Source organism: Lissotriton vulgaris, chromosome 6 (assembly GCF_964263255.1).
Source record: "Lissotriton vulgaris chromosome 6, aLisVul1.2, whole genome shotgun sequence".
In the NCBI taxonomy this organism is placed as follows: Eukaryota; Metazoa; Chordata; class Amphibia; order Caudata; family Salamandridae; genus Lissotriton; species Lissotriton vulgaris.
This window is the reverse complement of record NC_141694.1, coordinates 649,335,757-649,360,780: the sequence shown is the minus strand read 5'-3', so window position 1 is coordinate 649,360,780 and position 25,024 is coordinate 649,335,757. Positions and strand designations below refer to the sequence as shown.

The window sequence follows — 25,024 nt, the reverse complement described above, 5'->3', positions numbered from 1 at the left end:
CTAATCTGAAGAGAACCTCAGCATAATGAGGAAAACCTACTCCACAGGGGATGCATTAGAACAACAAAAAAGGGCAACTCAGCCTTCACCAACAGGAGAAGCAAGGGTAATATGAAGGAAGCCAAAACACCTCAAGCCCAGTCAACGTACCAGGGACCTCCACCGGAAGCCCCAAGGTACCGACTACGCAGAGGAAAAAGAGCCACCAACAGGCTCCAAGGAGAAGAGGCAGAAGCAATGCAAAGCCCTCCACTGGGAAACATACCCAGTGAATAGGGCAGCAGAGCCCATCACAGCCTGAAGACAAGACAGAATGTAGCCTCAGCAATAATGCTGGTGGAAGAATAAGAACGTAATCTCACAATGGCCCTGCAGACTAGTAGCAGGAGCGCCAGGGTCCACGCCAAGGCCTCCGGCTTCAGAACAGAAGAAGGCGGGGGCAGCCAGTCGCTGACAATGCTACGAAACTAAATCCCCCGGACCACATCGGGCTAAGAACAAGAGCAAGGCCAGTAACCCGTCCAGAACAAACCCTAAAGAGGACCGCCCCGGACAGAACCAATCCACGAATCAGTGTGATCAGCTAGAAGAGGAGAAACATGTAGGACGGACCAGGCCGTCAACACAAGAAATGGCAGGAAAGGGCAAAATACTGCAGCACAACGCCGTAGACGGCCAAGCCATGCCCCAGTAAGGGTCAAAGACCGCACCATCGTAATACAGCCACACCAGGAAGGGTGACAAACCCGCAAGGAGTCGTTCACACCCTCCCAACGTAAGACATAGCTATACAATAGCTACATGTACCCCACATAGGGTGGGACACGTCCCAAGAAAGCATGGGAACCACTTTTAGGGAAAAAACAATCCCGCATCAGAGGACAAAATCCTAGACCTGCGGCAGAAACCGCAGAAGGCTTAGTAATCAGCCAAAAAGCACAGGCGTACCAAAAAAGGGGGCTGGACCAGCAGCCAACTGAAGAGCGGGTCCAACCAAAGACCCTGAGAGCACAGTAACCTCACAGAAAGTGTAAAAGCCACTCCAAAAACCAAATACCAGGAGTAAGTGGGATAACGCCTCCCACCGAGACCTGGAGGATCAGCAAACCAACTCACTTAGCAGGAGGAGGAGGAGGACGGAGCCCCGCAAGAAGACGCTGAAAGAGAGGTCGACCAGACGCTCTCTAATATTTTCAGGAAAAACAACATCAGGTAGCCAAGCATGGCGACAGAGCCACAGTAGTGGCCATAGCATGGCCAATAGCATCAGCAATATCCAAAGCCGCACGAAGAATAAACGCGGCCAACTCTCTACCACCCAACACATGGCCCCGCAGATCAGCATAGGCACCTTCATGAGACACATGAAAAAGAAGGAACTCCACAAAATCCCACAGGCTAGAAGTAGCCCTGGTCAGCACACACACAGGGTTTAGTGCCCTCAAGGCAGCACCGAAAGAAGCGAAGACATTACGTCCCCATGAATCTAATCACCGGGTCTCCCGAGACGGAGGGAACACCACCACAGGCAAACACGGAAAGGCATTTTGAAGTAGAGCACCTTTAGTAGAAGGGTGGAAAGAAAGACAGACCGGGTCGTGCGGAGCAGGTCAATGGCGGTGCAGTAGTGCCTGAGGCCCCGGATCGCCGGTGGCAGGGCGCACCCAAGCCCCCATAAGAGAATTATGGAGTGACACTTCAAAAGTAAGGAACTCCCATCCACCAGAGCCCCAGTGGAGCCCCAGTGGAGAATCTCCAAGAGGTTGTCTGAAGGAAATGGAGTGACAGGATCACCCATCCTCAGAAAACCAGCAGCAGTGGAAATAGCCCGAACCAAGGCAACACTGGCCTCGGTAGGGCGCCGCGGAAGTGAAAGCAATTCCTCAATGGGTGATAATTGCAGACTGAGCCGCCCATCCCCAAATCCAGGGTGAGGTGACCAGCCCTGGCATAGAGGAGGATCCACAGAGGAATGGGGAACCTGAGGGGACCCAGGGGAAGGTGGAGAGGCCGGTGGAGTAGCCAGCCGCGAGCCACAGAAAGAAGGGTTCGAGGATTTTGGCCGTGGGGACGGCGAGGAGCCTTCCCTGGAAGATGCCGGTGAAAAGGCAAATACACAGCGCACTGTTTCTGGGGAGGAACAAACCAGCAGATGACGGACCTCAGGAGACGAAGGGACCTCAGGAGACTAATCCAGAACCCGGCGCGGCTCATTGGAGTCCACCATCGGAGCCTGATCAGCCTCGACCGGCGCCAGAATGGTCATCCGTGGTGCCAGGGCAACTCCTGCCACCGCGTGCACTCCAGGAGAATGAGGCGAGGCAGACGCTGGACTGGCGAAGACGCGGCGTCAAAAAGGCGCTGGCTTGGCCTCGGATTGGGCAGCCGCCCATGCCGAGGACAGAGAGGGACTCGGGAAGGCGCCCCAGGCCCCAGCCTCCACCCGCGACTCCACCGGAGCCAGGGAGGAAGGCTCGACCTCTGGTGAGGCAGCCGCCTGCTCAGAGGACCGAGGGGGGCTCGGGGGCACATGCGACGCCACAGGGAGCCCCGTAGGGATTTGCGGCGCCAAAAAGGCGCTGGCTTGGCCGCTGATTGGGCAGCCGCCCATGCCGAGGACCGAGAGGGACTCAGGAAGGCGCCCCAGTCCCCGGCCTCCACCCGCGACGCCACCGGAGCCAGGGAGGAAAGCTCGACCTCTGCTGAGGCAGCCGCCTGCTCAGAGGACCGAGGGGAGCTCGGGGGCACCTGCGACGCCACAGGGAGCCCCGTAGGGATTTGCGGCAAGGCAGTAAAGCTAGGAGCCGAAGACGGAATCCCGAAAGGATCACACCCACGACGCCACTCTCCTACAACCTGGAGCCAAAATCTTTGGCACCGGAGCTGCCGGCGACTCACCGGAAGTCCCCGGGCGAGGCAAGGGATCCGCGGACGTTTCAGGAGGTGGAGCAAGGGCCAAAGAAGCCTGCAGAGCCGTAGCGTAGGCTGTAATTTGGACCCTACTTGATTCCGCGCCGGGAAACAGCAGTAAGAGGCGAAAGGCGGGGGCACACGTCCCGGGGGAAACGGCACCAGCCGCGGAAGGAGGACAGAGCCTCGGAGACAAACTGAAGGACCTATCAGCCAGTAAGCCACGCCCAAGGGGCTGTGGCAAAAGACTATGTCGCAGACAAAACCGGCGACTCCTTGCCACCTATGTAGGGGACGGATGCTGTGACGACACCGACCTGGAAATCACGCAACAGCAACTTCATCCGGCGATCCCACCGTGGCTTCGGCGTAAGGTGCTGGCAGTCGTTGCAACTCTCAGAGTCGTGGTGCTCATCCGGGCACCACATGAAATCGGGTGAGGGTCCGTCGCCGACATGGGACCTGCACAAGAGGTACATGTCTTCAAGCCGGAAGGCATTCGCACTCTATTCCACTGAACGCCAAGCGTGAAAAGGGATAGAAGTCCTGAAAAACTGGCCAGGACACAATCCGGATCTGCGGTGCACGCGGAAAAGAGAAAAAACTGACGTAGGCACACTGAACGCGGACGACGTCAGGGCGGAGTCACGTGGTGCCGTCCCTCCGGCGCGCATGGATGCTGTGGCAGAAAAGTTTTCCGGATTCAGTTTCATGCCTGGGGATAATTCTAAGTTAAGGAATCTGCGGCTAGTAGTCTCTATCAGATAAAGGGCTTTAACTGGCAGGCTCATATGTTAAATAAAGGGCTCAGCACGGGGATAAGGAAGCATGAGCGGGAAAACTCCAAGCGGAATCTTTTTTGAAGGGTAGGTAATGGTTATGTTAAAGACAATTTACATCAAAAAATTGGGAGGATTCATTTCCCCATAACTGGTTTCCATTAATCAAAAAAGGAGAATGGACACTAGTTTCTACAAAACCATTAGGTTATTATCGAAGACCCTCATAGACCTCCTGGGATTGTCGTTGCGGTATATCTTTTTTCCGCCCCATCAGGAGTCATGGCATAGTCATTGGGTGATCGATTAACGTGCTGGATGCCTGCCTCACCCGAGGCTACCTCTGGTGCATGTAGAAGTGTCCAGAGATCAAAAATGGAAAGAGATAGGCTAAAAAAAAGTGTCTAATCAAAAAAAGGAAAATTTAATATTAATAGCTAGGCACTATAGTTAAAAAACGTTGCGATATATTGGTGGTCGAGTTATTGGACTACCATATCTTTTGAAGAGCGTGTCGACATGTTTCAGCTCGCTGGGCCCGGTCGGGTCTAAGGAGCTATAGTCAGGACAAGAAACATATAAATAAACAAACATACACAAAATTATTAAAACGTAATCACTCACACCCTTTGTGTGTGGTTCAATGTAGCATTTGGAATTCCCATGCTGTGGAGAAAACCAACACAAACTATTACATAGGTTGGTGCTATTACCAGGTGAGAAGGCAAACACATACGAATATATAAGCGCTATTGTGTACTTCAAAATTCGAAAATACGCCATAATTATGGACTCAATACATAGAAAGGAGGAAGAAGGAGTAACATTCTTAGTCTGAGAGGGGGGATTTCAAGAAGTAAATGGTATCGCCAAAGCGGCCTCTTTTTGTCAAACAAACAATTATTCGGCAAAGCGGTCCTTTGTTATCAAAAAACACACAGTTGTTTCCCATGCTCAATGACCGTGTAAGTGTCCCATCTATAAGGTGTTTTATTTACTAGGATAGGGCGAAGAGTAGTGAAGCACAAGTTACTACTTGTGTAACGATATATCTGTAAGAGACATTAGATAGTGAAAGATTCCTTAACTTAGAATATCCCCAGGCGTCAGACTTGATCCGGAAAGTTTTGCGTAGCAGTACCCTTGCGCGCCGGTAGGCGTCGTCTGCGGCTCCGCGTCCGTCGTAGGCGTCGTGGGCGCCGTGATGACGTCGTCGGAGTACTTAGACCCCGCCTCCGCGTGCTGACATCAGTTCTTAGCCACAGCTTTTCCGCGCCAGAAGCGCAGAGCCATGACAAAAACCGACACTGGTGCCAAGAAACTAGGGCCCTGAAAGGGGAAGACCTTAACCCTAGATATCGGTTCGCAGAACGGGGAGGATGGATGGGTCGGTGAGGAATCTATCACTAACTAATGTCTCTTACAGATATATCGTTACACAAGCAGCAACTTGTGCATCTGAAAGAGACACGTTAGTGATAGATTCCTTACCTTAGAATAGATACCTCAGCAATACCATCCCCGTGGTGGTGGGTCTGCAAACCAATATTTACACCAGAAAGTCCTGGAGAACGGAGCGGCCAAAGTAGCCGTCCCTCCGGACTTGACTGTCCAGGCAGTAGTGCCTAGCAAACGTGTGCAACGAGGCCCACGTAGCTGCCTGGCATATGTCCTGCAAGGGCACACCTCGGCCCAAGGCAGTTGTAGTGGCCGTGGCTCGAGTGGAATGAGCCCGGAGCCCAACAGGTGGTTCCTTCTTAGCCAAGGAGTAACACGCCTGAATGCACATGATAATCCATCGAGAGATGGTCCTCTTGTGCACCGCTTCTCCTTTCTTAGCGCCCGCGTACCCAACAAAGAGTTGATCGTCCACCCGGAACTGGCGTGTGCGATCCAGATAGAACGAGAGCGCACGTTTTGGGTCCAGACGGTGGAGCCTCTCCTCCTCTCTCGAGGGGTGCGGAGGCGGAAAGAAGGTGGGCAATGTGATGGACTGCCCAATGTGGAAGGCTGTGACCACCTTTGGCAAGAAGGAGGGCCTAGTCCTCAAAACAACCTTGTCCGGATGGACTGAAAGGAAAGGAGGTTTACAAGAGAGGGCCTGGAGCTCACTCACTCTCCTGGCAGAGGTGATGGCTACCAGGAAGGCAGTCTTCAAAGAAAGAAGGCGAAGTGGACAGTTATGAAGTGGCTCAAAGGGAGCGCACATCAGAAATGTTAGAACCAGGTTCAAGTCCCACTGAGGCATCACGAAGGGAACAGGAGGAAAGGTATGAGTGATGCCTTTCAGAAATCTGTTAACAATAGGGGACTTGAACAAAGAAGGTTGATCAGGCAGCCTCAGAAAGGCTGAAAGAGCCGAAAGATAGCCCTTGATAGTGCCCAGAGCAGAGCCCTGCTGGGCAAGAGAAAGAAGGAAGAGAAGAACCTCCGAGAGAGGGGCATTGAGGGGATCCACAGCCTTTGCTGTGCACCATGCCACAAATCTATTCCACCTGCAGGCGTATACCGTCTTTGTGGAGGGACGCCTGGCTGCCAGAATGATGTTGCAAACATCACGAGGCAAGTCAAATGGCCTCAACTGCCGCCGCTCAATCTCCATGCATGGAGGTGGAGACTGGACAGGTTCGGGTGGAGGACCGTCCCCTGCTGCTGCGACAGAAGGTCCTCCTGAAGAGGCAGACTAATCGGGGGATCGACTGACATGCTGAGTAGCTCGGGATACCAGTACCTTCGAGCCCAGTCCGGAGCCACAAGGATGACTTGTGCCCGGTCGCGCTTGATCTTCTTCAGCACTCTGGGCAGAAGAGGTATAGGCGGAAAGGCGTACAACAGACCGCAGCTCCACTCGCGGCGAAAAGCGTCTCCGAGCGAATGCCGCCTTGGAAATTCCAACGCGCAGAACTGATGACATTGCGCGTTCTCTTCGGTGGCGAATAGATCTAACCAAGGCTCTCCCCATCGCAGAAAGAGGCCTTGCGCCACGTCCGAGTTCAGACGCCATTCATGATCCATCGAGCACCGACGGCGGAGTTCGTCCGCCCTGGCGTTCAGAGAACCTGCCAGGTGTTGAACCACCAGAGTCACGCCCTGATGTTCTAGCCATTGCCAGAGACGCAGAGCCTCCTGGCAAAGGGTCCACGACCCCACTCCGCCCTGTTTGTTGCAGTACCACATGGCGGTGGTGTTGTTGGTGAACACCTGCACTGCACTCCCTCGGACAGACGGGAGGAATGCTTTCAGTGCCAGACGAATCACCCTCCGCTCCAACAGATTGATATGGAGCCGGGACTCCGCCGGAGACCAGAGTCCTCTGATCTCCGCCTCTCCCAAGTGGCCACCCCAGCCCTGGAGGGACGCGTCCGTCACAACTACGTGCTCCGGTTGGGGAAGGGAGAGGGATCTGCCGTTGACCCAATCGCGGTCCGTGAGCCACCACTGTAGCGGTCTCGCAGTGCCCTCCGAGATCAGGACATGGTCGGACAGGTTGCCCCGGTGCTGGGCCCACTGAAACTTCAGGTCCCACTGCAGAGCCCGCATCCGCCACCGCGCGTGATGCACCAGAAGGATGCAGGAGGCCATCAGCCCCAGAAGCCGCAGCGTCAACCTGACCGAAACCCGGGATAACGGCCGAAAGACCGGAATCAGAGCCTGTATATCCCGGACCCGCTGTTCGGGCGGGTAAACCCGAAACTGCGCCGAGTCGAGAACCACTCCGATGAAAAGGAGCTTCTGAGAGGGGCACAGGTGTGACTTCGGCACATTGATGGAAAATCCTAGCAGGTGCAGGAGATCCGCCGTAGTCTGGAGGTGGCTGACGACTGTCTGGGGCGAGCCAGCCTTCAACAACCAGTCGTCTAGGTAGGGGAAGACAGAGACCCCTAACCTGCGCAGATGAGCTGCGACCACCGCCATCACTTTCGTGAACACCCGTGGGGCGCTGGTAAGGCCGAAGGGGAGCACGGTAAACTGAAAGTGCTCGAGGCCTACCGTGAACCGCAGGTAACGCCGGTGGGCCGGCAGGACGGGGATGTGGAAATATGCGTCCTGCAAGTCCAACGCTACCATCCAGTCTCCTGGGTCTAGGGCAGCCAAGACCTGAGCCAGTGTCAGCATTTTGAACTTCTCCTTCCGGAGGAAGCCGTTGACGTTCCTCAGATCCAAAATAGGGCGTAGGCCCCCTTTGCCCTTCTTGGGTACCAGGAAGTAGTGGGAGTAGCAACCACGTCCTACTTCTGGCCCAGTCACGCGCTCGAAGGCCCCATTGGCCAAGAGGGCCGAAACTTCCTCCTGCAGGAGCCGCAAGTCATCCCCCGATACGCGGTGGTGTTGCGGTGGCATGGCTTGAGGGGTCGTCTCGAAGGGGAGGGAGTAGCCCCTTCGGATGATCTGCAGCACCCACCTGTCCGAAGTGACTGTGCGCCAGTGAGAGTGGTGATGGCGAACCCTGCCTCCCACTGGCGTCACATGGGCCGAAAAGCATGGACTAGGAGGGTTTAGAGGCGGATGCTGCGGGGGCAGGTGTGGACTGGCTCCGCTTGTTTCCCCGACCGCCTCCACGGCGGTTTCCACGGCCGCCGCGCTGGACGATAGTTTGCGGCGAGTGGCTGGTGGCACGTGTGGGGGCGCCCCTTCCTTGGCCACGAAAGGGGCGAAAGGCACCCATTTGCTGGCGCGGGGCCGAGAGGCCCAAGGACTTGGCCGTAGCCCTGGAGTCCTTAAAGCGCTCAAGCGCATGGTCTGCCTTGTCGCCAAAGAGGCGACGGCCATCGAACGGCATGTCCATGAGTGTATTTTGGACGTCTGCCGAGAAGTTGGCGGATCTCAGCCAGGCGTGGCGTCGTATCGCCACCGTCGTAGCCATCGCTCTGCCCAGCGAGTCAGTAGTATCCAGTCCGCACCTGATCGAATACTTCGCTGCGTCCCGGCCCTCCACTAGGGCTTGGCCGAGTTTGGCCCGTACCTCCAACGGACACTCTGGCAGCAATTCCGCCACCGTTTCCCATATAGAATGGGTGTAACGGCCCAAGAGGCATGCGGTGTTGGAAGACCGCAGTCCCAAGCTAAGGGACGAGAACACCTTCTTGCCAAAGGCCTCGTACCTCTTGGATTCCCGATCCGGGGGAGCCATCGGGAAGGCGGTCTGGGAGTTAGAGGCCTGGATAACCAGACTCTCGGGGTGGGGTGGGTGGACAGGAAACATGGGTCGCCCGGGGCCGGGCGGTGGCGTCTGGCCACGTTCCTATCTACAGGCAAACCTGTAGCGGGCCTGGACCAAGTGCCCAAAAGAACGTCCGTCAAGGCCTCATTAAACGGCAGCAGAGGCTCCATGGAGCATGACTGCGGCTTAAGGACCTCAGTGAGGAGGTTAGTCCTCACGGCCGCGACGGGGAGCTCAAGGCCCAAGGCCTTAGCAGCCCTCGTCAACACCACACCATATGTCGCGCCCTCCTCCGAAGCCACTGTAGGAGGAGAGACGAATCCAGTGTCTGGAGAGGTGTCCAGACCACTGGCATCCCCAAGGTCCCCTGTCCAGTCCATGTTAGACTGACATTCCCTTGTCAGAGGATCCTCAGATCCCTCCCAATACTCCTCTTCCCCCATCTCCTGAGACTCAGGGTCAGAAGTGAATGGGGACGGTTCATGGGGATAAAAATCTCCGAACGGCGTCGGGATCGGCGCCTATAGGCGCCGCCCCGACGTCGGAACCGATTGAGAGTAGGCATCGGGGACGGCGTCGGCCGAGGCCGACGCCGGAGGGGACACCACACGGACCGTCGCCGGGGGGGTCGTAAGGTCCGGTGACGGTCCAGCGCCCGACGAGGGCCCAGCGGTGCCCTGCGGCGCCGGGCCCGAAGGCACCGACGACGCCGGAGCCGCTGTACCCTGCGGAGCCGAGCCCGAGGGCAGCGGCGGCGTCAGGATCGTGGAGCCCTGCGGCGCCGGGCCCGTAGGCGGCGTCGAGGCCGGAGCACCCGACGGCGTCGGGGTCGTAGCCCCCGACCCACTAGGGCCCCCAGACGGGTTCACTGGGCCCGAAGGCGCTGCGGAACCCGTCGGAGAAGAAAGGGACCTCATGGCCATGAGGAAGCGCTCGATCTCCTCCGGCGTCGCGTTCAGCCCAGGGACCGGGGGTATGGGGCCGAACGCGGCGCCCGCGACTCACGAGGAGCCACGTGGGCGGTGTCACCCGAACCCCCGGCCGCGTCGTGCGAGCGTCGGGGGGTGTCAGAAGAGCGATGATGTCTCTTCGACTTCTTATGCTTCTTACCTGACGACTTGGACCCGGAGGAGTGGCGCCGACTCCCGGAGCTGTGACGGCTCCGTCCCCGCGACCTGTCCCTCGACCTCCCGTGGGACCGGGACTACACACGGCGCGGGGCCGACTGGCGGATCTCGAGTCGCCTGCGGGACCGCTCCCGCCTGGCCTTCCTCGAGAGGGCCCGACAGTCGGAGCAGGCCTCGTCGTCATGGTCGATGCCCAAACACATCAGGCATAAGCGGTGGGGATCCGTGACCGACATGGTTTGGTCGCACTCGTCGCAATGCTTGAAACCGGGCATCCCTAACGGCACCGTCTGAGTCGTGAAGACTTCGAATGGATCAAAAAGATCAAAAAGTTTAGTCAAAAAGTGACTAGGGAACTGCTCTTTCCAGATCTGCGCTGGCTGGCGCGGAAAAAAGAAGAACTGACGTCAGCACGCGGAGGCGGCGTCCAAGTACTCCGACGACGTCATCACGGCGCCCACGACGCCTACGACGTACGCGGAGCCGCAGACGACGCCTACCGACGCGCAAGGGTACTGCTACGCAAAACTTTCCGGATCCAGTCTGACGCCTGGGGATATTCTAAGGTAAGGAATCTATCACTAATGTGTCTCTCTCAGATATAATACGCTACGCAATCATAGATTCAATAGAGAAAGCGTGCAGTAAGAAATGCGTTACTTACCTGTAACAGCAGTTATCCAGTATTGGTGTCTTTCATAGATTCACATGTCTGAATCATTCCCCGTCGTCGAGACGGGAGCCTCCGGTAAATAAAAAAGTAATGTCCATAGACATACATAGAGAAAAAGGGTCTAAGGGCCTCCCCTTAGTAGCCTTTCCTTGTCCTTATGTAAAAAAGGACCAAACTCTTACAGTCAGCCAATCAGCTCCGACCTCCCTCTAGAACCTTCCTGGGAGGAGCCTCAGTCCCTCAGATTTTCGTACGCACCCAGCTAGGTTGGCGTAATATAGTCCGAGAGGGAAGTGAGTCCTTCCAGGGGAGGCGGGAGGGTTGCATGTGAATCTATGAAAGACACCAATACTGGATAACTGCTGTTACAGGTAAGTAACGCATTTCTTATCCAGTATTAGGGGTGTCTTTCATAGATTCACATGCCTGAATCAGAGTAGCTAGCAATCATAGCAGCACATTCGTAAGGTAAAGTTGCTCTGCCGTCATGTTAGATAATGCATATAAATCATACAACAATGAGACAGCATAGAGAGAATAACAACAGAGCAAGAATGTGCATACCTGGAAGGCGGGATGTAGGAAGGCTCACCTTACTGAAAGAGATGCGAAGCACCGCCTGGCCCACTGCCGCATCCTTCTGGAGTTCGATATCCAGGCAGTAGTGTCTGGCAAAAGTATGCGGTGACTTCCAGGTCGCCGCTCTGCAGATGTCCAGGATTGGCACTCCTGCAAACAGCGCTGCTGACGTGGACATCGCCCTGGTGGAATGAGCAGTAACATGATCATTCAGAGGCCGGCCGGCCTTGTCGTGGCAGAATGAAATCGCAGAGGAGATCCATCTGGATATGCTTTGCTTCGTGAGAGGCAGGCCCATTCGTGGTCTGCTGTATGCCACGAACAGCTGCGAAGACTTCCTGAGAGCCTTAGTCTTGTCCAGGTAGAACTTTATGCACCTCATAAGGTCCAAAGAATGCAGCGACCTTTCCGCCGCCGTAGAAGGGTTGGCAAAGAAGGACCTAAGGACTATGGGTTCATTGAGGTGAAAGTCCGAAGGTACTTTTGGAATGAACTTAGGGTTTGGTCGCAGTACCACCCTGTCCTGTCTGAATTGCATGTATGGCTCCTGAATGGATAAAGCTTGCAGTTCGCTAACCCTTCTGGCAGATGTTAGAGCAAGCAAGAGTGCTGTTTTCCACGAGATGTGTTTAAGAGATGCACGATGAATGGGCTCAAACGGGTGACGCATTAGTTGGTTGAGTACCAGATTAAGCTGCCATGTAGGAGGTACTTTCCGAGGCCTCGGAAAGGATCTGTAGAGCCCCTTTAGGAATTGATTGACCAGACGGCTGGACCACAGAGACGGCCCTGTGACAGTTCTGGTGAACCTCGAGTTAGCCGCCAGGTGAACCTTGATGGACGCATGCACTAGTCCAGACTGCGCCAGATGCAGGAGATATGGCAATACCTGTTCAGGGGTGATGGCGAGGGGCCGCAGGCCCTGGTCCGAACACCAAATGCAGAACCTCTTCCATTTGAGAGTGTAGGTCTTGTTCGTACTGTCTGCCCTTGCTTTGGCTAATACATCCCTGCAGTCTTGTGGGATATTCAGGGCACCGAACTCTCTGTGTTCAGGAGCCAGGCTGATAATTTGAGCGATTGGAGGTTCGGGTGTTGTACCTGTCCGTTGGACATCGTCAAGAGGGCCGGGTGCTGTTTCAGGCGGATCGGTGATCTGATGGAGAGTCGAAGCAGATCCGAGAACCAGTGTTGCCTCGGCCAGAACGGGGCAATTAGGATCAGAGTGCAGGGCTCCACCTTCATCTTCCTGAGGAGCCGTGGGATCATCGGAAATGGAGGAAATGCGTACGCAAAGGCGCTGGACCATCCTATGGAAAATGCATTTCCTAGTGATCCCTGTTGGGGATGCCAACTTGCGTAGCTTGGGCATTTGGCGTTCCTCCTGGTGGCAAAGAGGTCGATGTTCGGGACTCCCCATAGAGAGAAGATGTGAGTCAGAGCACTGTCGGATAGTTCCCACTCGTGGTAGAGGGATTTTTGCCTGCTTAGGGCGTCTGCGATGGTGTTGTCCTTTCCCGGGACATATTCCGCTTTGAGCGGGATTCCGTGCATCACTAGCCAGTTCCAGATCTTCTGCGATTCGCGTGAGAGAGAAAGCGAACGCGTTCCCCCTTGTTTGTTTAGGTAGTGCATCGTCGTGGTGTTGTCTGTCCTGACGAGCACCGGGGAGTTCTGGATGCGTGGCAAGAAGGCCTGGAGAGCCAGATACACGCTCCAAAAGGTTTATGTGGAGCGATTTCTCCTGAGTGTCCCACTTGCCGCTGATCTGAAGGTCCTGGAGAACAGCGCCCCATCCCTCTAGGGAGGCGTCGGTGGTTATCACTAGAGGTGACGCTGGAAGGAGAAACGGTAAGCCGACAGTTAGATTCCGGCGACGTTTCCACCATTCCAGACCTTTGGACATTTTTGGTGTGATCCGAATAATGTCGTCGAAAGAGCCAGTACTTTGAGTCCATTGGCTCGTGAGTGCCTCCTGCAAGGGCCGCATTCTGAGTCTGCAGTGCGGGATGAGGAGTATGCAGGAAGACATCATACCTAGGAGGGAGGTGTAAGTCCGAACTTTTAGGTGTGTCTTTGCCGCCACAGCCGTGGCCAGGGATAAGATCTTGTCCGTCCTTTCCTTCGAGGGGAAGGCTCTCGTGGACTCCGTGTCTAAGATGGCCCCTAGGAAGGTGATTTTCGTTGTGGGGACCATGCAGGATTTTTTGAGATTGAGCGTCAATCCCAGTCTCTGAAAGAGATTGGTGCAGGCGTTGGAGGATGTGACTGCGTCTGCGGGCGAGGGTGCTTTCACCAGCCAGTCGTCTAGGTAGGGGAAGACTTGGTGGCCCAGTTGACGGAGGAAGGCTGCTACTGGTGCAAGGCACTTCGTGAAGATACGTGGCGCGGACTTGAGGCCGAATGGCAGGACCTTGAACTGATAGTGACGGCCCGCCACCTCGAATCTTAGGAATTTCCGGTGACTCCTGAGGATGGGGATGTGGTAGTAGGCATCCTGGAGATCTAAGGATGTCATGAAATCTCCTCTTTCTAGAATGCCCAGAATTTCTTGGATTGTCACCATCCTGAATGATTGGCTCCGTAGGAAGGCGTTGAGCGCCCGGAGATCCAGGATGGGCCTCCACTTGTTCTCTTTTTGCTGTACCAAAAAGAAGTGGGAGTAGAATCCCTTCCCCCTTGAGGATGCCGGTACTCTTTCGATTGCCCCTTTCTGTAGCATTGTCGAAAGTTCCTTTAGAAGCTGGCGCGGGTGTTTGTGCGTCCGCTTGCGTGGGGGGGTATTGGGAGGGATGGAGGTGAATTCGAGAGAATGGCCGAATCGAATAATTTGAAGAACCCACTTGTCCGTGGTGAGGTATTGCCAATTGGTGAGGAAATGGGTCAGCTTTCCTCCAATTTGAAAGGATGGAGAGGGTGGATGGACTGGCTGGAGTAATCGGTCACTGGCGGCCGCCAGCGCCCCTCTTGGTATTTTTACCTCTGTAGCTAGATCTTCCAAATGAAGATTGGCGGCCTTGTTGCTGTTTGTTTTGGTATTGGCCTTTGTGATTGTATGAAAACGAGGACCTGTTCTGAAAGGAGCCTCGATAGGAGGACTGACCTCTTGCTCTGTTGCCCCGAAAGGACTGGTTTCTGGACTGCAGAGTACCCAGTGCCCTTGCAGTGTCCGTGTCCTTTTTAATGGCCTGCAATGCCTCGTCGATTTTTTCTCCAAAAAGGTGTTGTCCGTCGAAGGGCATGTCCAGCACCTTCGATTGTACTTCCTGGCGGAATGAGGTCGCTCTTAGCCATCCTTGGCGTCGTAGGACAGCAGCCCCCGCCAGTTGACGGAAGACTGTCATGGCTGCGTCGATAGCACAATCAATCAGCTCCGCCGCTGAAGACTGACCTTCTATTAGTAGGGCCTTCACCTCACCCTGTACTGCGTCAGGCAGTTCCTGTACATAAGGGGCGATGTCCTCCCAGAGCTGGCGATTGTAACGCCCCAGCAAGGCAATGGAGTTTGCTACCTTGATGGTCATGGCCGATGTGGATGAGAAACGTTTCCCAATCGTGTCAAGTTTCCTGCCCTCCTTGTCCGGGGGGGCGGACAGAGGTGAGGAAGGGTTGCGGGAGTGTTTCTGGGCTGCCTGTGTCACCACTGAGTCCGGTTTGGGGTGACCATTTAGGCAAGCCGCTGCCGTAAGTGGCGCTCTGTATTTCTTGTCTAGGCGTGGAACAACCGCCGGTACAGAAGCAGGCGTTAGCATTAATTTCTTTCCTTGTTCCCACAGAAATTCAATAATTGGAATAGTTTTTGCGGATTTGTGAGTCTGCTCCTTAAAATCCAGCAAGAAACAGTCCGTTTCTGTCGATTCCACCGCCATATGGAATCTTTTCGCTGCTCTCTCCACAAGCTTGTGGAAGCCGGCAATGTCCACAGGTGGGGAGTCCGCATGACGCGGTTGTGGTGAAGCTGGGGATGACGCCACATATTCATCCTCTTCATCGTGGTCTGAGTGATCCTGGTCCGAGTGGTCAGAGTGTACCTCCTGGACCTCCCCGTCCTCTAATTCCTCCTCCTCTTCATCATCGTCCGAAGAGACCACCACCTGAGGCTGGACGTCATGGTGGGTTTGAGGGTGATGCCGAGTTTGTTTCGGGGCGGACACCGGAGTTTGGATATTAGGTGTCTGATCCCCCTTGTCCTGAGGCGCATGAATGTTAGGCACGTGACCGCCTCTGTTTGACTCTGGAAAGCGTTGCTTGTAGTCCTGCACAAGGAGCCTTAAGTCATCAACCAGGGTTGCAGGCAAGCATATCATGGGGGTGACTTCCGTGCGGACACTAGTATGGATAGAGTGCTCCTGATAGGTGAAGTCGTCCTGCTCCTAGTCAGTGCTTTGGCATTTAATGTGCAGGTCCGAGACCGAAGTTGCGGGATCCAGGTGGTCATCTTCTTCGGATTCTTCGCTTTGGAAGATTTCCTGAGGTGGTTGCTTCTCCACCTTGCTTGGAGACGTCGTTTCTGGGGTTATTTGTGGTTTGGCAGGCTTTGTAGACTGCACAACCAAGCCTGTCGTCGTCGAGGGAACCGTCGACGGCGGTAGCATGAGGGTTGATACCTCCACTAGTTTCGATTGTTTCCAGGACTCCGCCTTCGACGACGAGCCCTCCGTCGACGGTGTCGTCGTCGAGTCCTTCGTCGACGGAGTCTTCGTCGACGGTGTCGTCGTCGAGTCCCTGGTCGACGGAGTCTTCGTCGACGGGGCCGTCGCCGACGACGAACCCCTCGTCGACGGAGTCGTCGACGAGGTCCTCGTCGATGGTGATGGGTTCTTGGTCGTCGACGATTGCGCAGTCGTCGTCGACGCCTTCGTCGACGGTGCTTTCGTAGACGATGTCCTCGTCGTCGATTCTCTCGTCGACGCCTTGGTCGTCGACGGTGGGATGTTGGATAACTGCTTCGACGACGGTGTAGTCTTCGTCGTCGACGAGGTCTTTGTCGTCGATGACGATTTTAGGCTAATAATTGAAGAAACAGGTCTACCTGAAGATAAGGAGGACGTAGTCGTCGTCGTCGACGCTGAAGGCGACGAAGCTGAAGTGGTAGACACTGTGGTCGTGACTGAGGTAGTCCTCTGGGCTTGTCTAGAGGACGGAGCAGGTTTCTTAAAGGTTTTATCCTCCTTAGCAGACACTGACGATGTCGCAGATCTTGCCTCTGAAGACTTTTTGTGAGTCTTCGCAGGAGGAGTGTCTGAGGGGCCCGGGGAAGATACCCTAGGCCTCTTTTGAGAGACTGCTGATGCCCTGGAAGCACTACTCACGGAGGAGTCCAGGTGGTCTCTGTCCTTAAGCCTGTCCAGCCATATAAGAAGGCGACCTTCCCTGTCTCACAGTCTTTTTAGGAAAAGACCTACAGATCTTGCATTTGTCTGAGACATGGTCCGGGTAAAGGCAATACAAGCACAGGTCGTGCTGATCATCCACATGAATTCTTTTCTTGCTACAGGAAGAGCATGCCCTGAACAGGGCTTTCTTCTTCGAGTCAGACATGGAAAAAGCAGTGGAAAGAACACACTTACTGCCAAGACAGTGTAGTGAAGTCTTCTTTGAAGAGTTGAAGGTTTAGAGAACACTTTCAAGAAGTTTGATGAAGTTTGAAGTAATCCTGAGGAGAGCTCAGGCTGGAGACTCCCTAGCACAACGTGCGGTAGAAAATCTGAGGGACTGAGGCTCCTCCCAGGAAGGTTCTAGAGGGAGGTCGGAGCTGATTGGCTGACTGTAAGAGTTTGGTCCTTTTTTACATAAGGACAAGGAAAGGCTACTAAGGGGAGGCCCTTAGACCCTTTTTCTCTATGTATGTCTATGGACATTACTTTTTTATTTACCGGAGGCTCCCGTCTCGACGACGGGGAATGATTCAGGCATGTGAATCTATGAAAGACACCCCTAATACTGGATAAATAGGCAGTGCTCATTTCTTAATAAGGCGTGTTGGTTTTAAAAGGAACGTAAGCAAATAAATAAATAGTGACTCATGTGCCTCGTATAGAAAATAATAAAGGTTACCTTATGTGTGCAAACTTCGCACTTCAACAAGGGCCCCATAGTCGCTTCTGGTATTTTACTGTCAAGTAAAAGAGGGGGGGCCCCTGGTTAAGACCTTTAGCATTCTTACCCGTTTTGCTGGAAAATCGGGAGCCACCATTCTTACCCATGAGGTACGGTCTCGCGTCCCTTGTGCGGACTCTGCCCCTGGCTATGGGCGGGACTCTGTTTCCCCGTCCTATGTATGGGGCCTTAACACAAAGGAAGGACAACTTTTTTAAGGAGTAAATACTTGTAAGATGAAGGGTAAACGAGTGATTATACTCGATAGTTAAAAGGACTCTAGGCAGTTGTTACTCTGCTTTTCAGTTAATATCTTAAGGAAGTTTCAAACCCATTGAGGATATTTGATTGCTATATAGTTATAGCGGAAGATTTACTTTGAAGGGTCGAATGTTATAAACTCACTGAGGGCTGTCATTATTACACAGTATCTCTAGGTGATAAGTGTAAAGATCATTTTATTGTATATAAGGGTCATTGCAAGACTCCATTATTTGCAATTGTAAATTCTCGCACATATAATCTGCAGTGCATTGCTTGAGGACTATAAATATCATTGATGGGTTTTAAGACACAGGTGGTGGTCACACATCTGATCAAATCAGTTCAATAAAATTGGTGCCATGGGATATGGTCGTTCATCCCCACTACATCTGTCTTCAACCTATCCACCCATCTTTGTTCTTTCTCGAACAAAATCTGTTCTGCATTCTGATTTTTTAATTCAAGCATTTCCAGAACTGTCCACCTCAGATCGTCACAGGTGTGGCCTGCCTCTACAAAGTGTGTACATAGTTTTGTTGTATTTTTCTTCAGTCTGACATTACTCCGATGTTCTCCTATGCGGAGTTTGATTTTGCGACAGGTCATGCCAATGTATTGTCGTTGACATGGGCACGTAATTAGGTAGATTACGTGCGTCGAGTTGCAGTTTGTATGGCTTCTTTGGGTCCAAAGTATGTTGTCACTTAATTGTAGGGTCTTGGTACTAGTGGTGAATTTGCAGACTCCGTATGTACCGCATTGTTAAAGACAAGCCACACAAAGAAAAACAGAATTCAGATGTGTGTGATAATTCCAGATTTGAAGAATCTGGGTGCAAATGCTCTAGTGGTCCAAACGTGGAAGCACAGTCAGAGGGCAGCTACTCAGTTTCCAGCGCACAAGGTAAAAATAAATTAGACTTTGATTATACTTTAAAGCACACACTACTGTAAAAAGATCTCTAGAGATAAGTCACAATACCCAAAAATGAGCAAGCAAACTTACTAAGTGCAAGAAAGAGGCCAGAAGGGCAACAAGTTGATGGTCTGATATACAACTGAAAACACAAATAACCATATATAAATACAAAAACACACAATTCCTTCTGAATGCATATCTATTTTCAAATTGACAAATATTAATTACAGGGACAGTGAGAAAGCAAAAAGTGTACACCTAGCAAGAATGACGGATATATTATTAGGTAATATATAATGAGTTCTACCAAAGCTTTCTGAACCTTATTGTTAGTGAAGACTTTTATGCAAGTTATTACATATATTTACAGACTATATACCAAACGCCCAAACAAACATCACTGGCAAAGGTTATAAACCCAAAGCCCAAAACAGAAAATCACCATAGACAAACAATATTTATTGAAGAACAAACCTGTTATAGGGCATGAGGTAAACAAGCCAGGCAGGCTTTCGAGTTACGCATCACTCTACCTACCCGTTTTCGAGAAGGAGTTTGTTTTTTTATTCATCCTGTGGATAAGTCCAATAATTGCTTCAACTTTGTTCAGGAGATCTGTGCTGTTATTTCGATTGCGGTCATCAACCGATTTGGGTTTACAATGTAGACTGAAGGAACTCCAGGCACGGAGCAGCACATCACAATCTTCTGGAAAGATATCTGTAGCCAGAAGACTATCCCTGATGAGAGCACTCAAAAACTCTTCCACCTTCTCTAATAGGCACTGCCATGGTCTATTGAGGTCTGCCTGTAGCAATCAATGGTGCAACAGCATTAGAACAAAGAAACTGAATGAGAATACAAGTAAGTGTCATAAGACCTGGTTTACAGCTTCAAGACATATTTCAATTTCCTTAAACTTGCAGGAAATCATTGATCGATTTACACACAAAGCATTTTAAAGGCAATAAAAAGGCCCAGGACTAACAAATGTTAACAACCGGAATTGGCATTAAGTAGGGGTTTCCAACAGTTAATACTTGAATGGTTTTCTACATTGGCAGTCTTAGCATTTCTGTTTCACAAAGCAGAAAATGAAAGTAATCAAATGTAAATTTCACAATTTACAAATCATTTTCAGCTACCCTACACCCAGATTGATACAAACTGAAGCTGCTTCACAATACCCAGAACACTTCACAATCTTTTGTTGATATGGTTTTTCTATTATATTCAGCCAGCTGCTACACCTTTAATTACAGGGGAAAGAGACTAAATACTGTATGTATCTTACTATGCAGACATCGAAATCTGTGTGATTGTATTGCAACAGCCTTTCCACACTGCCTTCTCCTCTGCAACCCTAGATCATTGGTTCTTAATCTTTTGACTTCTGTGAACCCCCACTTAATCATTACCTGAACCTGGGTGCCCCCAATTAATTATTACTGGAATCTGGGGACCCCAACAGTATCATTACTGGAATGGGGGACCATGGCCTAAGCAGGTTTGATCATTTGAACCGCTAAACAATACAATACACAAAAAATAAAGAAGGAAAATGCTACTTACCAGTATGCATCTGTTCAAGGCATGTAGAGCTGCAGAGATTCATACTTGTGCATAGATCGCCATCTGGTGTTGGGCTCGGATGCTAGCACCTTGTTGCTATCTTGGAAGAAGTCTTTGTAGTCACGAAAAAAGGTGACTCCTCCCTTGGACAATAGTGCGCATGGACATCGACTCCATCTTTAGATTGTTTTTCGCCATGATGGGAAATGATGGAGTTTGTAGGAAACAGAAAAGATATCCATGTGAATGTAATGTATCTAAGTAAAATAACACTGGAACAGATACAGGTTCCGGGGAGGTGGGTGGGAGTATGAATCTCTGCAGCTCTACATGCCCAGAACAGATTCATACTGGTACGTAGCATTTTCCGTTCAAGGCATATGAGCTGCAGAATTCATATGTGTGCAGAGACTGTACAACAGTTTCTCCCCTAGCGGTGGTCACCTGTATCGACTGCAGTGGTTTGAAAAAGTGTTGAAAAAGTAAGAACAGCCTGGCCTACACAAGCTTGTTGCTTTGTGTGCACATCTACACAATAGCGTTTAGTGAAGGTGTGTGTAGTAGACCATGTGGCTGCCTTACATATATCTTCTAGGGGAATGTTCCCTTAGAATACCATGGAAGGCCCTAGTTTGCATGTTGAATGTGCTCTAGGGGGAATTGTTAATGTGCGTTTTGCTTTGTGATGGCATATTTGAATGCATTTTGACTATCCACCTGGTAATTTCAGCATTGGAGATGGGATTGCATTTGTGAGGTGGAGAGAAAGCCACAAACAGTTGTTTTGTTTTTCTAAAGGCTTTAGTCCTGTTGATATAATAAAGCAGAGCTCTTGAAGTCAGGCGTGTGAAGAGCTCTCTCTGCTAGGGAATCGGGGTTTTGAAAAAATACTGGCAATTCTACGGATTAAGATGGAAAGTAGAAATTACTTTGGGAACGAATTTTGGATATGTTCTGAGAACCACTTAGTTAGGATGTATTTGTAAGAATGGTTCTTGTATGGTTAAAGCCTGGATTTCACTTACTCTCCTGAGAGAGGTGATTGTGATAAGGAATGTTACTTTCCATGTAAGGAACTGTAATTCGCATATGTGTAAAGGCTCAAATGGGGGACCCATGAGTCTAGTAAGACCAATGTTTAGATTCAATACAGGAGAGGGTGGCTGCGTGGGTGGAATTATCATTTTAAGGCATTCCATAAAGGCTTTGATAGCAGGTACTCTAAATAATTACAAAAGTTGTCTATTTTGCAGGTAGGCGGCAAGTGCGGCCAGATGTAGTTTTACAGATGAGTATGCCAGGTTACATCTAACAAATAGCAAATGATGTTCTGAATTGAAGCATATAGCGGGTCAATTTTGTTGCAGTAAAAGACAAATCTTTTCCATTAAGCTGCTTAGCAAGCTCTAATAGTGGGGCGTCTGGCTTCTTTAATAATGTTCATATACAGTCAGGTGGGAGGTTGAGGTAACAGAACTCTAGGATTTCAGGAGCCAGATAGCTAGATTCAGTTGTGCTAGATCTGGGAGTCTTATGTCTCCATGGTTCTGCGTTAGCAGGTTTGGGGAGAGTGGTCGTTTTTAGTGTGGAACTACTGAGAGTTCTAGAAGTGTTGTGAACCATGGTTGCCATGCCCAAGTGGGAGCAACGAGGATCATTTTGAGAGACAACGGATGTGAGAACCTGGCAGCGAAGGTTGGGCAATTCGCGTTTGTGTGTGTGGCGAACAGATCTATGTCGCCCCACATGGGGAAAAAGGGTTGAAGAACTTGCAGATGAAGTTCCCACTCGTGTATCTGCTGAGTCTGATGGCTCAATAGATCTGCAATCTGATTGTTCACTCCTGGAAGATGAAGTCTTGCATGAGGTACTATGAAAATGCAAGAGGCCATCATTCCTGTGAGCTGCATAAACACTCGGGCTGGAAGAAAGTGTTGTGGTTGACATTTGGTGAGGGTTTGCATACTGGCTATCCTGGCTGGATTGGGGTATGCTGGAGCTTTAGAAGTGTCTATTGTGGCTCCTAGGTATGGATGTAGGTAGGAGGGCCGCAGGTGTGACTTGTTGTAGTTTACTGTAAACCCCAAGTTGTGTAGCAGTTGGATTGTTTGATAAGTGTGGTAAATACACTGGTGGTATTACTTGCCTTTAATCAGCCAGTCATCCAGGTATGGAAATACATGGATGTGTTGCCTTCGCAAGTGTGCTGCTACTACTGCAAGACACTTTGTAAATAGCCTGGGTGCTGTAGTGACCCCGAATGGGAGGACTTTGAACTGATAGTGTGGACCGTCCACTGTGAACCTTAGATATTTCCTTGCGCAGGGTGTATGGAAGTAGGCGTCTTTGAGATCTAATGTGGCAAGGAAGACGTTTTGCTGAAGCAATGGAAGGACTTGTTGAAGAGTGAATATGTGAAAATGATTTGACTGTATATAGAAATTGAGAGGCCTGAGGTCCTGTATAGGTATTAGAGTACCGTCCTTTCTAGGAATTGGGAAATACAGGGAGTAAACTCCTGTTCCTTGATGCTGTATGGGGACTGGTTCTATTGTATGCTTTTAAAGCATTGAGAGAACCTTGTGCTTGTAGAAGCTTGAGATGTTTGGGCGGTATGTTGGGTGGAGTTGCAGTAAGTTCCAGGCAGTAACCATATTGGATAATTTGATTACCCACTTGTCTGTTGTGATCGAATCCCAGACCGGTAGGAACTGTGAGAGGCGTCCCCGACAGGAGTGGAATGATCAGGGGGATGCGGAGGAAAGTCGCTGTTTGGTATTAGGGGAGTTGTGGGTATTGTTACCCCTGCCTCTGCCCTTGTTGTTTCCTCTATAACTTCCTCTGTTGTATCCTTTGGAAAAGGAGCCCTGGTTGGGACTTTTGTAGGATGAGAAAGGGTGTTCTGTTGTATTTGTCTTGGAACCTGCCCTATAGAAGGAACGCTGAAAGGAGCCTCTGTTAGAAGGTAATTGTTACGCTCCCATAGACTTGGCAGTCTCTGTGTCTTTCTTTATCTTTTCTAAAGATGTATCCACTGCAGGGCCAAAGAGGTGATCCTGGTCAAAAGATTGATTCAGGGTGGTATTGTGTACCTCTTGTTTAAAGCCAGATACCCTGAGCCAGGCATGTCTGCGTAGCAAGACACTGGTATTTAGTGCACAGGACACAGTGTCTGCTTCGTCGAGCTCACATTAAATAGATGTATTTGTAATTAGTTTGCCTTCTTGTATAAGTTCATTGGCTTTATCCTTATATTCTTTTGGTAGGTGTTGAATGAGGGTTTCTAGATCATAGTGAGCCCTGTCGTACCTTGCTAGAAGGGTTTGTGTGTGAGCTATTTTCCATGAATTTGCAGCTTGAGACGCCATTAGTTTGCCTGATTCGTCTAGAAATGTAGATTCTTTATCAGGAGGTGGTGTGTCACCTGACCCGAGAGTTTGCTCTTTTACGTGCATTGGCTACACTAAGGAATCTAAAGGAAGCTGACATTTGATGTATATGGAGTCACATTAAGTAGGTGAGTTTTCAAAGTGCTACTGGCGTGCTACACGCTTGTATTCACGTGCACAGCCACCATCTGCCTCCTTCGTCACGGGTCATTAAGTTGCTTGTGTTTATTTCCTGTGCTTTCCCCTCTGCCTCCGTCTGATCACTTTCACTTTCATTTGAATCCAAATGTAAATTACCATGGTGTGCAAACTTTTTCGAGTTGCATCAAAATGAATAAACTTATTGGTCTCAAACTTTGTAGTCTCTTCCGTGGACGACCACATATTTACTCTGCTCCTCAATGACTACCAACTATACGAATTGGTATTGGGCCTAATTTAAGTGATCCCAACACACACCTTGCATGGATTACAGTACGCACACACACAGAACCACACACACGACCACACACACACAACCACACCCACAACCACACCCACACACAACCACACCCACACACAACCACACCCACACACAACCACACCCACACACAACCACACCCACACACAACCACACACATACACACCCACACAACCACAAACAACCACACCCACACACAACCACACAGACACAACCACACTATCACCCACACAACTACACACACAACCACCCACACAACTACACACACAACCACACCCACACAATCACCCACACAACCACACACACAACTGCAACAAAAGGATTTATGAAAAATCGACTTTTAAAAGTTCTGATTCCACCAGAATCCGAGTCCTCCACAACACCCTGTTTTTCGGCTTTCAGCTGTGAAAAGGAGACCAATATTGAACCCATTTTTATTATTCTGTATCCTCGGTTCTATTCTGGGGTGCTTTTTTAACTTATCTTTAGTTCATTGCGAATCTTACCATTACTAATTCAAATTGTGTTAGCTTTGGCTTATTTGCAATGCAAACTTTATCTCAATAAGTTGCTGTAACAAGCTGCAGGACCGATACGGAAACCCATTCATTTGCAAAATACTTTCCACATAAGGTTGCAAGACCATAAAGTTGAGTATTCAGGATTTTGAATAGTTTCCTATTTTAAGATGTTACTCTCTCCTGCGCACCCCACTCCTGTACTAAGGTTATGCGTGACCTGGCACCTGCCTTTCAGAGGTTCTTGCATCCACCCAAGTCTGGCCTGGCACTGGTGCGTCCCAGCCTGGCACACCAGGTGATCTCCACACCTCCTTCTAGACCCCAGCTCACTACTACTCTTTGCAGTCTGTCACTCACTCCTCACCACCCTGTCACTCACCCTTCACACCTTAGGCCTGGCAGTCATTCCTCGTACCTGGCACTCACCCTTCTCCCTCTCTGGCACTCAGCATGGACTCTGCGTGACACAACTGTCACCTCCCTGACACTCACCCATGTCCCTCATGGCATTCACTACTCGCCCCCTTGGCACTCACCCTTCACCTCCATGGCACTCACCTTTCATCCACCTG

At 51.1% G+C, this 25,024-nt stretch overlaps 1 protein-coding gene across 1 annotated transcript in view; it reads right to left on the bottom strand.

Annotated features, from left to right (window-relative positions):
• MDN1 (midasin AAA ATPase 1) overlaps positions 1 to 25,024 on the bottom strand; it is a 2,142,100-nt gene that overhangs the window by 1,284,958 nt on the left and 832,118 nt on the right. The window contains exon 43 of the mRNA XM_086926648.1: positions 19,048 to 19,318. Coding sequence (XP_086782774.1) covers positions 19,048 to 19,318 — 271 coding nt within the window. The remainder of the gene's footprint in view (positions 1 to 19,047; positions 19,319 to 25,024) is intronic.